We start from the raw sequence: 19,801 nt of genomic DNA on the forward strand, positions 1-19,801 counted from the left end.
ATTATGGAGGTAATACCAGACAGAAAGTTTATCTGAAATTAAATTGTTTTTATAGAACATGTATGATATTCATGTAACTGTTCTTTTTTTCCCAGCTTCACAGTAATGGCTTAAGAAATTGGCATCTTCTGGTGTTCTCAGTACTCCTGGGGTGAAAACATTAATGGTTGTCAGTCATTATCAACCTCAGTGAAGGGCACATGCATTTGAGTTTATACCGTGTCCTGGTGACTTAGCCTAGTGCTAAGCACACAGTAGGGAGGAAAGTAATAATAAGCACTGACTTTGTATGCCAGGTACCTGGATCTTAATCCCACATCCATATTTTGAGCAAGACACTTAACTCCTCAGAACCTCAGTTTCTTCTTCCATCAAATGGGAATATGAATAAAACCTGTTCTGTCCATGCCAAGCGTGCTTGTGATGACCAAAAGAGATAGGAAAGCGGCTCCTATGCTATGTAGAGCTATGTCGATGAAGGTAGTTAATGTTATTATACTTAATAATAAATTGATAGTTACTAATGACTTGTGATTTGAGTGATATAAAGCAACTGGCCTCCCCTCCCAGGCAGGTACGGCTGAGTTGAGCATGGGGCAGGGGAGTCAAAGAGTCCGAGTCTTGGGTGAAAGCAGCCGAGAAGCAAGGGACTGTTTGAAATACCACTGTTCTGGAGTGAAGGGTCTGCAAAGAAAGACAGTCAGAACTCAACTGGGTCTAGGAGACAGAATCCAAGGAGAGTCCAGAGTTCGTAGAGGCATCGTGGGGATGGTACCTTTTATAGGTTGCCTGTGACCCTGGCAGGAAGGGAGTTGTTAAGGTTCTCAGATCAACTGGGGCTGAGGGCTTTTATGCAGGAGCAGAGACCTTCCCTCCTGGCATAATCTATAGGCTTCTGGAAGGCTCCTCCCCACACTTCCTTCCTCATTCCCTCTTAATGATGCCTAAAAGTGCATGCAAAATGCATTCCTTTAACTATTTTTTTTTTTTTTTTCTTCATCCTTTTTTTTTTTTTTTTTTTTTTTTGCAGTACGCGGGCCTCTCACTGGTGTGGCCTCTCCCATTGCGGAGCACAGGCTCCGGACGCACAGGCTCAGCGGCCATGGCTCACGGGCCCAGCCGCTCCGCGGCATGTGGGATCTTCCCGGACCGGGGCACGAACCTGTGTCCCCTGCATCGGCAGGTGGACTCTCAACCACTGCACCACCAGGGAAGCCCCTACCTTCATCCTTTTTAACAGAACTACTTCCAGTGTATTTTTTCCTTCCAGTTTTATTGAGGTATCGTTGATTGAGAGAATTCTCTTAAGTAATTTTCCAAAAGAACAGATGAAATAACTGTGACACAAAGTACTTTTTGAGTTTAAAAGATTCTAAAATATTTGAAAGATACATTGTAAATTTTTTTCTATTTAGAGAATGTTCACTAAATTTGCTTTTAGAACAAAACAGATTAAGATTAATCAAGCTCTTTTGGGATTTTTAAACAATAGTGTTAATACAGAAATAGCATACAGAAAATAATGTGATTTGCAAGTTTCAGTGTCACTGCATACACTTCAATTATCCTAAGAAATCCACCTATAGAAAAGTTTACTTTTTATGAGATGATTTAACTATAATGCCCTTTTTTTAAAAAGCGCTCTGAAATTAAAAACATTAAGAACTAAATTTTACTTGCCTTTAACTTTACTATGGACTATAGAGGTGACAAATTTTAATGATGACTGAACCATGCCAACTGAAAAGAAACATCAGTCATCTAGACAGCTACAATTCAGACACAATAGAGCTTTTAGCTTCAAGCAATAGCATTTTTCCCTTGCCCTTCCCTAAAACTCTATACAACTATGTTCTATTAGGATTAGAAGTAATTAAACCTTAGTAGATCATGTGCATATGATAGAGAAAATTTCCATCAAATACCATAGTAAAACCAAATATTAAGTTTACTTACATTCCGTATGAAAGTAAACTATTTAACAAAAAAACACATTTATAACATTTAACACTAAGTGTTCAAGAGAAAAATTAAAAGAAACCCAAATGAACCTATACTTTAAAAAGTGAGATCCGTGAAAGCATGGGTTATGTCATTTATCATTACATTCCCTGTGTCTAGAACACAGTCTAAAAGCATAATTTTCTAAAGAAAAAATATTTCCTAAAGCAAATCTAATTTTCATTAAGTAAAATAATCAATAAGCAGCAAGTGATGCAAAGTACCTTCAGGCACTCCCATCACATTAACATTAAAATCAATTGTTTTAATAATCAAACATAGCAAAAATACAAAAGCAAATAGAAATTATATGTGCCACGGGCCTAGGTGTTGAAGATTTAAGGAGACTCAAACTCCTGCCCACAGACAATATCTCTCATCACCTACAATTCACAGAACCCTGATTATGGTGCTACCATTTTAATCATTATATCATAACAGGTAGATGTGATTATTAAGACTATATTGAACAGCCTTCCACCTAATATCACAAATCCATGCAGTGAACAAAAAACTGAAACCTAACCAAACATACCTACAAGAGAGGACTTTCATTTTTAGTTTTCTCCTCTTAATTTATTGCCAATTTGTCTTTATTAACTCATTGAACATAAACTGGAATTATGTACCTAGTGTCATCCAGAATACAAAGGAAAATTAGACACAAAAACCGTCCTTAAGGAACTTAAAATCTAGCCAGAAACATAAGGCAAGTAACTAAACAACAAACGTACATGCAGGAAATACTGAAGGCTTTTAGAGAGTATAAATACTGTGCTGTGATATTGCAGAAAAAGGAAAAATGACTTCCAGCTGGGGAAAGCAAAGCATGCTTCACAGAGGAGGTAGCAATTGAGATAGGTCTCACTTGAGGAATGAGTAGGATCTGAACATGAAAAGTGGAGAAACGGGAAGGGGCACAGAGTTTGTTTGCAACAAATATTTACTTGCTACTGAATCTTTCATTATCTTTTGGCATGGTACAAATAGCTATTACCATCTGCTTTTTAGCATTCTGTGAGGTAAGCTAACATCTTTTTTTCTTTGGCAATGGTGGTGATAAGAAGGGGTTGTCATATTTTCTGCAAAGTCTGGGTGTTTCCTTTCCCATAGCGTTGCACGCCCCAGGTAGCACCAGAAAAGGAAAACACCTTCATATGCTTTTACCGTAATTCTTTGAGAACAACTGGTCTTACCACGTTTGTTAGTCTGTATTTGTGCCTTAGTAATAAACCACGTTTAAGAAAACTACAGAAAAGACTATACCTAGTATATAACTTGATTTTCTTTTCAAGGGTTTTCTTCTACTTAACATTTAGGTGAAAATATAACGCAATGGTTTTTAAAAAATACTAAATATAACTGCCAAAATAGTCTCAACAAAACCCACGCAAACTAAAGCTAAACACAGCTCTTAAGGCAGCAGAATCAATATTTTTGAAATGCAAGATCAACAATGCTTTAATACAGCTGTCAGAGCTAAAAGATCTGGAGCTAAAAGCTCACTAACTGGGAATTCTTGAGTCTGTAGTCCTCCACATAATCCACCTGGTTTTCAACTTCACATGTACAACCTCTACCCAGTCTCACAAATCTGAACAATGAACAAGAAACTGTAACTTAAACACACATACAAGAAAGCACTTTTATTTTCCTCCACCTAGTTTGAATATAGAATTAAAAAAAAATACCTTGTGGGTCACAAAATGCACATTGTATATACCTACTATTAATAGGAAATACAAAACATACACATATATTTCATTTTAACATGTAAATTTGCAAAGTGTGCATCAAAAGAAGACTTTATTTTAATACTATTAAGTATCATTACATATTCAAAATTCTGCTCTTAATTTTTATTTTTGACAAATGCTTTTCAACTTCTTTTTGGGCTTTATAAAGGATATTAAAGCTTATTACTCCCATTTCAAAGACACTCCATGTTACCAATCTTCTCTTTAAAATAAAAATTGGAAACTTAGTTGAAAAGGAATTGAATACTTCAATATCATGTAGAAATGAATCTGGGGGACTTACAGTTCCACGTGTGAGGAGCTTGGAAGTTACCACCCCCAACCTAACAATTAAAAAGCTGAACAAACCGAAAATCCAACAACTCTTCTTGGAGACAGGGCAAACCACTTCCCCCAAGACTGGAGAAACAGACTAACAAATACAAGAGAGTCACAGCTTACCTCAGTAGAGACTCAGAGTAGAAACCATGGCGACCATTGCCAGAGTAGGAAAACCTGAACTGTAACTGACTGAACTGCAGGGCTCAGTGTGGACAAATTTGAGTTTAAAACACCAGTCATAAGGGGACCCTCACACTTTTGTGAGTTTTACCTCCAGGAGCTTAAGTAGGTTCTCCCAGTAAATATCAGAGAAAAATCTCCTGTGCTTCCAAGCAGGAAGAAGGGAAAAGGAACCATTTTCAAATACGCCAGAGCACTCTGTTCTTAATAAGACCTGCCCTCAGGGGAAACTGGTTAACTAGAGCCTAACCTACTGGGGTATTATGAGAGCCTAATTGGTCTGGAATAACCCAACTCCAGCCTACTTTAGCCAACCTGCCCCACCTACGTGAGTTGAAAACAACTGAGAAACACCTGCAAAGTTCACAGTGCAGAGACATAGGCTCACTAGAAGACTGAGACCAAACCATAGGACTATAAACTGCTTCCCTTCCTGCAATACCTCATCATCACGTCACTAAAGTCCTAATTACAGCAGTTCCCTTTTATCCAGTACACCATGTCCAACTATCAAAAAAAAATTACAAAACATAACACAACATTGTAAATCAACTATACTCCAATAAAAATTAATTTTAAAAAAATTACAGGGCTTCCCTGGTGGCACAGTGGTTGAGAGTCCGCCTGCTGATGCAGGGGACACGGGTTCGTGCCCGGGTCTGGGAAGATCCCACATGCCGTGGAGCGGCTAGGCCCGTGAGCCATGGCCGCTAAGCCTGCGCGTCCGGAGCCTGTGCTCCGCAAGGGGAGAGGCCACAACAGTGAGAGGCCCGCGTACAGCAAAAAAAATTAAAAAAATTACAAAACATACTAAAAGGCAAAAAGCACAGTTTGAAGAAACAAAGCAGGCATCAGAACCAAACACAGATGTTGGAATTATCAAACCAGGAATTCAAAACAACTATGATTAATATGCTAAGGACTCTAATGGACAAAGTAGACAGCAGGTAAAAACAGATGGGCAATGTAAGCAGAGAGATGGAAATCCTAAGAAAGAACCAACAAGAAATGCTAGAGATTTAAAAAACAAACAAACCCACACTGTAACAGAAATGAAGAATGCCTTTGATAGGCTTATTAGTAGATAGGACGTGGCTGAGGAAAGAATCTCTGAGCTTGAGGATGTATCAGTAGAAAACTCCAAAAACTGAAAAGCAAAGAGAAGACTGAAAAAAAAAAAAAAACAACCAGAACAGAATATCCAAGGACTGTGGACAACCACAGAAGGCATAACATACACATAATGGGGATACCAGAAGAAGAAAAAAGGAACAGAGGAAATACCTGCAACAATGACTGAGAACTTCCCCAAATTAATGTCAGACACCAAATAATAAATTCAGCAAGCTCAGAGAAAATGAGGCAGGATAAATGCCAAAAAAACTACACCTAGGTATATCATTTTCAAACTAGAGAAAATCAAAGATAAGGAAAAAATCCTGAAAGAAGCCAAAGGAGAAAAATAATTTGTCGAACTAGCCTCCTTAATTATTTATGCTCCTTAATCTTCAACAATAATGGTACTGTCTTCCAATACACATTTTTTTGTTGTTGTTTTAAGCATTACTTTTTCAATCTTTTACTTTACATACAGTGAAATTTAGTTTAAAGGGTTCTGAAAACTGCACAGAGTCGTGTACTACCACCCAGTATCATGATACAGAATAGTTCCATCACCAAAAATATTCTTTTGTTTTGTCCTTCTGTAATCAACTTCTCCACCTTCAATCTCAGGCAACCAGTTCTCCCATCCCCTACAGTTTGGGCTTTTGCAGAATGTCATATAAATGGAATCATACAATGTTTAGACTCGTAGGGGTTCACTGAGCTTTATGAATGTGTAAATGTATGTCCACCAAATTTGGAAGTTGGCAGCCATTATTTCTTCAAATATTTTTTCTTCACCAATCCCTTTGTCTTCTCCTCTAGGACACTTATGACACAAATGTTAGACCTTTGCTATTGTCCTTCAGGTCCTTAAGCTCTCTTCATTTTCTTCAGTCTTTCCTTATTATTCAGATTGTACCATTACTATCGAGCTTTCTTCAACTTTTCTTTCCTCTATCTTCACTCTGCTGTTGAAATCATCTAATGAATATTTAGTTATTTTAACATTTAATATTAATATTTGAGTTATTTTAATTTTCTGTCCCCAAATTTCAATTTGGTTCTTTTTACAGTTTCTTTTTCTTGTCTGGGAACTTCAATCTTTCCATTCATTTCAAAAGTGCTTACACACTTTTACACAGGGTTACACAGTGTTTTACAGTGTTTACACAGGGTTATAATAGCTGCTCTGAGAACTTTTTATTGTAATTCCAACATCGAAGTAATTGCAGAATTGGTACCTGTTGATCGCTGTTTTCCCGACAATTGGTTATGATCTCCCTAGTTCTTGGTATGTCAAATACTTTTGGAGACTTGAGACTTGTATTTTGATACTCTTAATCATGTTAAAGACTCTTGGTCCTCTGTAGAACTGATTTGTTGTTGTTTTTATTGCTGTTTTGTCATTGTTGTAGGCAATCAACCCTGTTATGTTCCAACCACAAGTCCCAACCCACCGTCTGTGGGCTGTGGTTTCAATACCATTTTCAGTTTCCCAAGTCTTTTCAGTGCTATTCAGTCTCTCCCCATATGTGCCACCAAAGGGCAGTGGTCTATGCTATAGTTTAGTTCTCAAAGCCTTAATGCTTCCTCAAATAAGTTCCACACATGCTTAGCTCAGGAGTGAATTTCAGACTTCATACACAGATTTAGGTCATCTTTTTCTCTATCTCCTGCCTCTCCATGGTTTTCCCCGCAGTCTGTCTCCCATGTCCCTTTTCTCAATCCTCTGTCTACATTGGGTTTTTTGGTTCCCCATTCCGTCACATGTCTCCTGCAATTACAACTACCTCAGGGGTAAAGTGGCAAGGAAAAAAAGGAAGTGAAAAATAACAAATATTGTCTCCACACTCGTTGGACTACAGGAGTCCCTTTTTCCAGTTTCTCTGGTCAAAGAGGAAGATTACCTTTCAGTTATAAATGGCTGAATAGCGGCACTGCCGCTACTGCCACCACCACTGGAGGACAGCCTCATGATTGGGGCCTGCGCTGCTGTCCCACCAGAAAAATAAAACCAAAATATAAAAGAGAAAGAAAATGGTGATTTTCTGCACAGTCTCCTTTATGCAGGGGTCCTCCTTTCCAGTTCTCTGACCATACACAGAGGAAGAGAGGTTTTCTCTTAGAGCTTTTTCTGCCTGGATCCATTGTGGGGATCAAGAATAGGGAAGTCCCTAGAGTCCAAGCCAGGAGATAAAGGATGGTAGGTGGAAGGGAAAAGGAAACTCACTGCTATCAGTCACATGTCCAGTTTTGACCTCCTTCCCCAAACCTCCTGTGATTATTTACTCTCAGATAGTTGCTTTATGTATTCTTTTCAAAGTTTTTAGTTGTAATCAGTAGGAGAGATAGGCTGTGTTTCCTCCATCTTAGCAGAACCAGAACCACAAAATTTCCAGAAATAAAACCCTAACATTTATAGTCAACTGATTTGTGACAAAGGTGTCAAAGCAATTCAACAGGCAAAAAAGAGTTCTTTCAACAAATACTGCTGGGACAACTGGATATCCATATGCAAAATAAATAGATGAAACTTTGCCTCACACTGTATGCAAAAGCCAACTCAAAACGGATCACAGATCTAAATGTAAAACCAAAGATTATAAAACTTTTATAAGAAAACAGAGGAGAAAATCTTTGTGACCCTGGGTTAGGTTAGAAAAGATTTCTTGGATATGATACAAAAAAAAAAAAGAATGAACTGAACTTCATCAAAATTTAGAACTTTTCAAAGAGCACTACTTAGAAAGACGGGCCACAGACTGAGAAAAAGTATTTTCAGATCATATATTTAATGAGAGATTTGTATCCAGATTTTTTTTTTTTTAATCACCTCCTACAACTCAACAGTGAGAAACAAACAATATAAAACTGGGCAAAAGATTTTAACAGACATTTCATCAACGATATACAAATGACTAATAAGCACATGAAAAGATACCCAACATCATTAGTCAATAGGGAACCACAATGAAATACTGCAACATAATTCTAGAATGACTATAGTCAAAAAGACCGACAATACCAAATGTTGGCAAAGATGCTGACAAACTGGCCTCCTGTCCATTGCCACTGGGAATGTAAAATGATACAGCCACTTTTTCTTTAAAAGTTACTCATATGACCTAGCAATTCCACTCTTAGGTATCAACCCAAGAGACATTAAAACATATGTCAACACAAAGACTTCTATGCAAATGCTCACAGAAGTATTATTCATAATAGCCCCAAACTGGAAACTATCCAAATGTTCTTTAACTGGTTAACAGATCAACAAAATACTATCCATACAAGAGAATACTATTCAGTCATGAAAAGGGGAAAAAAACTGATATGGAGGAAACTCAAAAACATGTTAAGTGGAAGAAGTCAGAAATGAAAGAGTATATACTGTATAATTCCATACATATGAAAATTTCAGAAAAAGCAAATCTATAGATTGTGCTATAATAAAGAATATATCTGCACTTTGTTCCCAGTTCCTGATACACAGCTTGAAACACCTTTGGAATTTCCTGAGTGACAGGAGTGTCTGTTATGCTAATGAAGTGATTCATAGTGTTAGGATCAGGGCTGACCACCAGAAAGACCAACCACATCATTTAACACAAATCCTCTCTTTTCTGATCTGCCACATCCCTACTGAACCACCACAAACAATACTTGTCTCTACATAGCAAACTCATCTATTGAGAACACAGCCAAGAGTCAACAAAGAAAGGAAAAATCGATGTACAAACAAAATGGTAAAAATTATATTTGGACACACGTTATGTGTAAAAAATTGAATTTCTTTGGAAATTCAAAATGTTTAAATTACTTGCTGCTGAACTCACCCCAATACTACACACAAAATTCCTGTGGTATGCTTTGTACAAAGAAACATTTTCTGTATGTCTAAAGACTTTATTTTTAAAAGAGGGCCTGCATTTTTAATGCTCTCAACCACATTTAGCTATATAACCAAAGTAGGCAAGTTTCAGTTCAGTGGGGAGGTAGCTGGAACTGGCCTTACCCATGTGGAAATAATTGCTTTCCTGGCCTAAAGCTCTTCCTATTAGGATCAAAACAAACTGATGTTATCTTAAGAACCCTTCCAATTTTTGAAAAATAAAACCTAAGTGTTCCATAGTTCCAGATATTATCCAGATATTGTTTGTTTTGTTTAAGGACAAAATTATGGCACATTTATTTTTGTATTTAAATCAAAAGCAGAGTTATTATTATGAAGAAAGTCAGGGCATTTTGAAAGGTAATTATCTCAGTATAGAAAGGCACATACAGAATTGGTATAGACAAGGCCACCAAGCTTAAACACTGTGATCTGATGTTTTTAAAACCTTACTTTGGCCCTTGGCCTTCTTTGCACCAGAATTTTCCAAATAAACTGTTCACCAAGAATATGACATAATGCCACAGCACATAACATGATGAGCCATTTAAAGTAGATTTAGTAACAAAGACAAAATATTCCAGGAAGAATAAAATATAAATTCTGAAGCTCAATGTTTTACAATGCCACTGGCATGGATTCTAAATTTTCTAAGCACCTGCCAAAATACAACATGTTGTTTTGTTTCATGGAATTGGAAAACTGAAAAAAAAAATATGAAGATGTTACTTAGACCAGTCTTCTGCCTCTGGCACTACCTATACCATCCAGATTGATGGCTAATAAGAAATACAACTTTTATAAAATGAGCAAGATGGCAGACCTACAACCTCTTTGGAGTCTCTTAATGTTGCGCCACCTTGAAATCATGACCAGTGGCTCCACTTATCTCAAACTTTCTGTCCTGCAATCAAAACTCATTTCTTCCCACCTCATCAGAGATAGGTTTGGGACTTCTCTGTATATACCTTGCTTATTATAAATACTCCCTAGGCCTTAACCTTTCTCTAGATCCTTTTCCATAATTATTTCGTTTCTCCTTCTCAGGATGTTATCCATTTTCCCCATATGTGTTTTTTTGGGTTTTTTTTAAAGCTATATTCTACTTGCTCCTTGAAAGGAAAAACATCATAATAACTTTTCTAGGCTAAATTCTAATAGATTACAGTCATCTGTCAATATCCTTGGGGGATTGGTTCCAGAACCACCACGGATACCAAAATCCACAGATGCTCAAGTTCCTTAAATAAAATGGGCCTAGTACAGTCAGCCCTACATATATGCGGATGCAGAAACCATGGATACTGAGGTCCCACTGTATTGGTATGGTTTATCAACATGTTTAGAATGAGGAAATCACTCCCAGAAGAACAAAACAATAAACTCGCAGACATTATTTGTGAACACTCTAAAGTGGTCAGAATTCTTTTTTTTTTTTTCCCTTAGTGATATGGGGATATGAGAGGAAACTAGTCAAGTTAACAAAGAGTATATTTCAATGGCAATAGACATGTGTAAAATATCTTAATATTTTCTTCCTGATAAAATACAATACATAAATCAGAGGTCTTATCACAGAAGAGATAATCCAGTTTTCCTTAACAGGATCAACTGAGCCTTGGTCTGCATTTCTGGGAAGTCAGTGTCTAGTCATTCTCAATGGGACTTTTGCCCAACTAAGACTTGGAATTATCTTGGAATTATCTAAGTTTTCACTACATAATGACTTTACTGTGTTTTTTTAATAGGATTCTTATGTCTATTTGTATATGTCAGTTTTTCTACCATTGCACTTCCCCTTGCTATATTTATTCTATGTATAGAAACAAAATCACGATCAACAGAATTGGATTGAGTAGTGCACTTAAAGTCTGTTAACTAAACATATACTGTGTATTACTGAGCTACTGGCACTAGACAGCAGAGGGCACTGGTAATATATGCTGACCCAAATACCTTGAGTCCCATATGATCATTTAAAAGTACCAGTAACATTGCTATTAGCATAGCTATGGACCCAAAATATCTGTCTTTCATTACCAACTGTTAGTTCACACTCTGTTCTAAATAACCACAGTCCAGAGATGCCCATATACTCACTCCAATATAGAAAATACTTCATCATATTTAATTAAATAACAAATAGCTATCATTTAATACAGGCTAAATCCTAACAGGCTTATTTTGTGTTATTATGCTAGCTGCTTTATAAATTTATTTCTCACAGAGTAATGTATGAAGTGGATGCTTTTATTCCTAATTAAAGAAGCCGATGCTGTATGGCAAGGTCCTAAGTGGCAGGTTTATGGACTCAGCCACTGCTGAGAGCTTAAACCATATTAGCCTTATTTATAGTTAAAACCCAGCACTTAGCATAGTCCCTGGCACTCAATTAATATTTAGGGAAGAAAGAGCAGGGAAGGGACTCTAGATCTGATAACAGTGCCACGTGTCACATCTGCCTTTAAGATGCTCTTAATAAGTATTTGCTCATTTGATTAGATTTTACAAGCCACTAGTTACTGGCATAGTACTAGGCACTAGGTCTCAGAGACTTCACTATAAGAAGTACTAATACTTTGCTTATTAAAGACATATATTTCCTCAGGTGGTATTAATAGATAAATAGTGTAAAAAATTTAATTGAGAAAAAAACAGATACAATTTAAAAAATATAAATAAAAGTTTACTTCTACGTTTCCTTATATAGTTTGCATTCAAAAAAAGAAAATATTTGGTTTATGTATGGTATGAAACTGAATATAATTTTTTTTTTTTTTTTTGCGGTACGCGGGCCTCCCACTGTTGTGGCCTCTCCCATTGCGGAGCACAGGCTCCAGACGCGCAGGCTCAGCGGCCATGGCTCACGGGCCCAGCCGCTCCGTGGCATGTGGGATCTTCCCAGACCGGGGCACAAACCCATATCCCCTGCATTGGCAGGCGGACTCTGAACCACTGCGTCACCAGGGAAGCCCTGAATATAATTTTTAACATAATTTCAACAGTGTTAGAGATATATCTTAATATATTAATAGTGAATTAACTTTGTGACTAAGAGTAAATATTATATATGTAAATTTCATAGACTCTTCAAGTATTCCTTAATCCATGAAAAAAGTTGTTAAAAATTATATCATTGTATTATGAACTTCATGATTTGGGGATAATATAGCCCTAGTATTTATATATACAAAGATATTTATGATTATACTTATCTTAAACTGAGGGCCTCACTGCAGCAATCACAAAAATGAAATATTCTTTATGACTTATTTAAAAAGCATGCTCCAGAAAGGCAAAAAAAGGTTTCCATTCTAATAAAACATACAGAATACCTAATACCATGCAGTAACATAAAACAAAAGTAAATACTGTGTCTAATCCCACATCCATCTTTCCAAAACATCAACAAACCATGCTACCGTGTTCTACTTTATATATAAAAATCTTTAAATACACCTCAGATTTCTCTGTTATTTCTTTATCTGTTTTGTCTAACTCAAATTGTACATTCCCTGAGTTCACAGAAGACATAAGATTGAAAACTACTTCTCTAAAACAGTAATTTACAATAGTGGGTAAGCATTAAAATCAGTAGATGCTTTAATAAATACAGATACTGGAGCCCTAGGCTAGACCTAATGGACAAAGTCTTTGGGGATGGAGCCCACGCACCTATAGTTTACAGAGCTCCATGGGCAATTCTCATGCACAGTCAAGGCTGAGAACCACAAAAGAGAAAGGCTATACAAAGCTGCCTAGAAGCAGAAAATGTTAAAGCTGAATAGGGCTTCCCTGGTGGCGCAGTGGTTGAGAATCTGCCTGCCGATGCAGGGGACACGGGTTCGAACCCTGGTCTGGGACGATCCCACATGCCACGGAGCAACTAGGCCCGTGAGCCACAACTACTGAGCCTGCGTGTCTGGAGCTTGTGCTCCGGAACAAGAGAGGCCGCGACAGTGAGAGGCCCGTGCACCACGATGAGGAGTGGCCCCCGCTCGCCGCAACTGGAGAAAGCCCTCGCACAGAAACGAAGACCCAACACAGCCAAAAATAACTAAATAAAATAAATAAATAAATAAAATTTTAAAAAAAGAAAAAAAAAGCTGAATAGGACCTTAAAGATCATTTAATCAACTCATTTTCCAAAGTATGAATTTGAAATCGTGAGATGGTAAGTAAATTGTCCAAGATCACATAGCTAGCTATTAATGCCAGGAAGAGAACCAGGTCTACTGGCAGGCAGCCTAGTGCTCTTTACATCACACAAGGCTGCCTTCTCCACTTGGGAAGAAGAAACAGTATTCATTCTTGATTATACCACAAGATTAAACAGCATCATAGCATTCATATAGCAAATTCTCAGGGAAATGTGATTTAAAAAAAAAAATACTATCTCCTTTGGAAAAAATGGTGATAAAAGGATCTAAACTGGAAAGCTGTTTTGATGTATAAAAGAGCTGAATAATTATAAGGTGCCTGGAAAAGGCACTCAACAAATGTTACTCCCTTTCAACACCACAACCTCCTCCCCCTTCCTTTTTGATTCTACATCAAGACATCTCTCCCAGCTCTCAACTATGTCCCTTTTTATATTGTTTCTCCTAATTGGCAATGCCCTTTGACCTCTTCTTCAATGATGCTCATAAATTTCTCCAAGGCCCAGTTTAAGATGTACCTTCTAAGAAATCTTCTGAACTAACTTACCCTATTCTAATTATTGTTTCGTCCTTCATTATCTAAATTGCTTATACTTTTAAATCATATACTTGCTTATACCTTCTTTTGAAGCTTTGTAATTGTAATTACTTCCTAGTTGCTTTATATGTTTTTATTTTCTTCCATAATTAGAATATAAGCTATCAGTGGACTAGAATATAAGCTCCCCAAAGACAAGGATATTGGTCTGTTTTGTTTACTGATAGATCGCAGGCACCTAAAACAACATCAGGAACATAGAAGGTGCTCAATAAATACTTGTGGTGACTGAACAAACAGGCAAAGATTATTTTTTCTTCTATTCATGAATCTCTCCAACATAAAGACACAGATATGAAACATTAAACATTCTGAAAAAAATGAAGATAGATATGCTTGTACTTTAGAAAATTCACAGAATATTTTTAAGCTAATAAAGCTATAATAGATGAATCAACTCACTGGCTACAAGGAATCATTTAGCTTCTTCATTACATACTCTCCGTGATTCAATGGATATACAGTGGCAGCTGATACACAGAAGGTAAAGGCTTTAATTAAGACCTAGAGTTTGAAATCCCCTGCCTATGGTAAAGAACTTCTTAACTTTGTTCTCTTTTAAAACTCTGAATTAAGAAGACTCTAACAAAAAAACACTAATTTCTGGATTACTCAGGTTTCAAGTTATATAAAATAACAGTACATAATTTTTCCAATACACAAATTTAAGAGAGCAACTTTATCTTTTTAACAAACAACTTGTTTCACCCTATACATAAGTACCTGGAAGGCTGAAAACAGGATTGTACCTTTCTTGAAAATATTTTAAAAGTACAATTTTTGAGCAAAGCACATTCAATAACTATTTTTGATAGTGATAATTTTACAAGTTAGCCTTCCCAAATAAGGAAACACATTAACTCTGCCCAATATTACATTAACAACCTAAATGGGAAAAGAATTTGAAAAAGAACAGATACATGTATATGTATAACTGAATCACTTTGCTGTACACCTGAAACTAACACATCATTAATCAACTATACTCCAATGTAAAATAAAAAGTTAAAAAATAAAAAAATTTTAATTTAAATTTTAAAAATTCTGCCACCCCAAAATTACCTGCTTTTTAGCTTATGTAATTTAATCAAAATAAAAAAAATCCAGCTACCCTATATATAGGACTGTACAAAGAATACATCAACATGGTTAGGCACTCAGCGACAAAACAGAATTGTGAAGGGTCAATATTTTTTTCTATTCATTTTAAGCCATATACCTCTACACATATGAGAAGATAACAGTGATAATCAGAATGCATTAAAAAACATGGCTGATTACATAACCTCAGAGGTCTTAGCTACTACGCTGTTGCTATTTTTCAACTGTCCAACTATAAGACAATTGAAGGATTAGAAAACTCTAGTCTAAGTAAGTGAATTACATTGAGGGAGACTATATCGTATAGTGGAATGAATGGGCTTTGGAGTCAGATTGGGGTTCATATCCCAAGTCTTTCATCTCCTACCTCTTTGATCACAGGCAAAATGTTTAACTTCTCTGAGACTCAGTTTATCTACAAAATGGGCATAATAATTTCTCCCTTGCAGAGTTATGATGAAGATTTAAAAAGACAGTGTATCATTCCTTTGCTTAAATCCTCCAATGATTCATTATAACTTATAAAATAAATTTCAAACTCCTTCAAAAACTACGTTCTTCCTTTCAGAGAAAGGAACCATGTTTTCTGATCTCAACATTTCTTAAAATATGCAAGCAGAAGTGTCCAATAGGTAGATAAAATATAGGCTTAAAGCAGGAACACAAAGAAGGGAAGACAACAGACAAGCAAAGTTCAGCATCATCAAGCACCCAGATCACAAATTTACTCAGACTGCTATCTTTGTAATCTGGATACACCAGTCTTTATTCCTCCTACCTAATATCACTGTCACAGGGTTACTTATTAATCCCTGCTTAACGGAGATTTTCGCAGTAATGAGCTAAAACAATTTTTCAAATACCCTAGGACAAGTAAACTCCTTACCACTCTCCTCCCTTAGCATATCACAAGTTTTCTAACATTACAAATATGGTGATTTCAGCTTCTGTTTTAAGTAGTCCATTAAATTGTTAACCTTTGCATTTATCTCCTACTTCTAAAGTAATTCTTTATTATTGGCTGGACACTAAAATTTAGCACGTTCCAAGTGTAAGCTGGACTCTAGTTACTTACTTCCAGACTCAACCTTAACTCTCTTTCAGGTTTTTCTCCCACGTATTGATGCCACTGTTTCCTCCACCAGAGAGTAAGCTCCTCTAAAGGTGGAAACCATATTACATCATCTATTCCCATAGCACTTAGCCTACCATCTCCAAAAAATCTATGCCACTTGCATTTACACATATTCAATAATTTCTTTGTTTTGTTTTGTCTTAATTCTCTATTTCCTAAACGTCAAATAACTAAAACTAATTTGTGGTCTATCCTAGCTACCATTTACTGAATATTTCACTATGTATCACTCTGTATTTTTTTAATCTACAAAATATCATCATATTTTATCAACTCTAAAATATCACAGACTTAATTTTAGAGGTGTTAAAATGTGAAAAATAGTAAATGGTGACTATGAAGCGCCACTGATTAGAAGACATATTCCATTTTCAGAGATCTTAAAACACAAGGAAAAAATGTACAAGAGAGTGCTTATAAACTTTGTCCTACATTAATACCTGTTAAACAGGTTAGTTACCTGTTGCAATCCCCAGTAATTGGGGGAGAAATGGATCCAAAGCCAGCTGCTTTAACTACTTCCTCTCCATTAAGTAAAATATGTACATATGCAATATGTGTTGATATGCTCAGAAGATTACTTGCAAAACTGTCTTGCATACACTTACTTCCCCAAACTTTTTATAAAAGAAGATAAAGTTCAAAAGTTCACTGACCACCTCCATGAAAAATTTCATAGTAATAACTAAAATCTAAAATTCATTTTGACACATTTTAGGCAAATAAATATGTCTGACTTTATTAATGGGAATGTTTTCTTCTCTCAAAATGGCACCACACACTGTAGTTTGTTGAGAATACAAAGAGATGAATTAAGTATTTTTTCATAGACAAAATATATATTACAAATTAATACCAAAGAAATTTGCCAATATATATACAATTAAACATTTAAAGGCATATAATTTCCAAATGACTGTGCATTTTCACCTAACAAGCAGATATATTGATTGATAAATTTTATAATCACACAATAATACAGTTTCAAGTGTTTAGAGTATTGAGTTATATATATATTACATTAAATAACACAGAACTTGATTCCAGAATAAAAAGCACTGTATTTTATCCATAAATATTTGCTAGTAGGACAGAAAAGGGAACATGGCAATGTGACATTATATTCAGCCTCAACCTAAGGATATCTTAGTAAGAGAGTGGATAAAGAAAAAGCAGACAGAGTGGTAATTAGGCCAGTAATAATTTGGTAATGAAAATTTATTTCAGGTAGTAGATTTTTTTTTTTTTTAAGAATTGGTAGGAGTATTTAGAAAAGTCTAAACTTAGACTCTATCATAATTGAGCCTCAACTATAAGAAAGAACAGATTAAATTCCATTTCTCTCCCTCCCTTCTCCCTTCCTTCTGTGATAAATATCAACATTTCAAATTATTTTATGCTAGGAAAGAAGTATCACATCTGTAGAACATAAAAAAGGAAGAAAGAAAGAAGTATGGGATTATGTTCAATAAATATATATGTATTTGCAGAAGTTATTATTAAATGTCATTTTCTTTTAAGAGCGAAAACAATTGGTAACCAAAGATTAAAAGGCTCAGAAATTTATATTCAACCCAAGATCTGGTTCTAACATGACTTAACTGAAATAGATTTGTAGATGAGATTTACTCAATACTTTGTATATCAGGTATTCTCAATTTGTTAAAAAAGTATACTATGAATTAAGAATTAATAATTGTATCAAAATTCTCATCTTACTTCTCCATTTCTTAACGTTGTGATGGTTCCTCTTGCTACACCCATTCTAAATAGTGTTTCTGTGGCCTGTGAATGTAAAAAAAGCAAAAATATATCATCTATAATCTGTATTCAACTGTATATCCCAACCCCAAAATGCAAAACATTCAACACTATTACATTTTTTAGGAACTACTAGAGAAGCATCAGTAAGGCACAATAAACTCTACATTATACTCCAGAAATATCATTTTCAGAATATTTTAATGCTATACAGAGCCTAAACTGAAATATTTCAAAAGTTATTTAGATCTGCTATTATCACTCAATGCCTATAGTTTCAAATTAGCACACTTAAATAAGTTTAAAACTTAGTTTGGTTAACAAAGATTAAATAAAACTTCAGTACTTGAATTCAATTCAGAAATTATCATTTATTCTGATTTTTAGTTTCCATCTGATTTCAGTCCAAATCGCTTGACTGGCACTGAAATACTGACAGAAGATGAAGTAATTCAGTGATGTCACATATTAAATAACACCTGAAAAGACTTAATGCTTTCTATACACTAACAATGAACAATTCTAAAAGGAACTTAAGAATTTTGTTTATAATAGCACCAAATATATATATATATATAAATAAAAGACAGGAATAAATTTAACCAAAGAAGCAAAAGGCTTGCTCATTGAAAACTGTAAAACATTGCTGAAAGAGATCTAAAAACATATAAATAAATGGAAAGACATCCTGTGTTCATGAAGTGGAAGATGTAATATTGTTAAGGTGTCAATACTATCCAAAATGATCTATAGAGTCAATGCTATTCCTACCAAAATCTCAATGACTTCTTTATAGAAATACAAAAATCCATCCTAAAATTCATATGGAACCCAAAAGACCCCAAATAGCCAAAATAACTTTGAAAAAGAGGAACAAAGTTGGAGGACTCACACCTTCTGATTTCAAAACTTATTTTAAAGCTACAGTAATCATAAAGATAAGTCATAAACACAGACATATAGGCCAATGAAGTAGGAGAGAGCCTGAAACAAACCCTTGTATATGGTCTAATGATATTCTATAAAGGTACCGAGACCATTCTGTGGAGAAAGGACAGTCTTCTTAACAAATGATGCTGGGAAAATACCTGCCAAAGTATGAAGCTGAACCCTTACCTTATATCAAACACAAAAATTAACTCAAAAGAGATCAAAGACTAAATGTAAGAGTTAAAACTATAAAACTCTTAGAAGAAAACACATTGTTTTCCATTCATGATTCGGTGTCTGATGAGGACCTGCTTCCTGGTTACTATAGATGATTTTACATGACTATCTTGTTTGTATCCTGACATGGCAGAGAACAAAGAGAAGCAAGCTCCCTCTGCACTCTTACAAGGGAACTAATCCCATTCATAAGGGCTCCTCATCTAATCCTAATTACCTCCCAAAGGCCCCACCTCGTAATACCATAATACTGGGGGGAGAGGGTTTTGACATGAATTTTGGGGAACACAAATATTCAGTCCGTAACAGGAGTATTCCAGTCAGAATGGGCAGTAAGTACAAAGACCAGTAGGTAGGATCATGTTTGGTATGTTCAAGGACAAGTAAGATGGCACATGAGGCTGAAAGAAAAAGATTACATGAGAGTCTGATTGAGAAAAGAGAAGATGCAAGTTCCTCTGTTCAATATGTCTTTTATTTTTCAATCTGGTATAAGAGGAATGCATTTCCAACCTTTATTAATCGAAAATACAATTCAAAGCATGCACTACTAAACAAATTTTTAAGAATTAGTATATGAACAACAAAAAAAGAGAGAATTTAAATGTAAAAAGTGAATGC

At 35.5% G+C, this 19,801-nt stretch overlaps 1 protein-coding gene across 3 annotated transcripts in view; it reads right to left on the reverse strand.

The window, feature by feature from the left end:
* The window catches only part of TMEM135 (transmembrane protein 135), a 243,989-nt gene that overhangs the window by 122,789 nt on the left and 101,399 nt on the right, over positions 1-19,801 (reverse strand). For all 3 annotated transcript variants that reach the window (XM_029206795.1, XM_029206794.1, XM_029206793.1), the window contains exon 5: positions 17,972-18,037. In XM_029206795.1, the coding sequence (XP_029062628.1) occupies positions 17,972-18,037 (66 nt within the window). The remainder of the gene's footprint in view (positions 1-17,971; positions 18,038-19,801) is intronic.

The sequence above is a fragment of the Monodon monoceros genome, unplaced genomic scaffold, assembly GCF_005190385.1.
Source record: "Monodon monoceros isolate NGI ecotype Baffin Bay Population unplaced genomic scaffold, NGI_Narwhal_1 Super_Scaffold_7, whole genome shotgun sequence".
Classification (NCBI taxonomy): Eukaryota; Metazoa; Chordata; class Mammalia; order Artiodactyla; family Monodontidae; genus Monodon; species Monodon monoceros.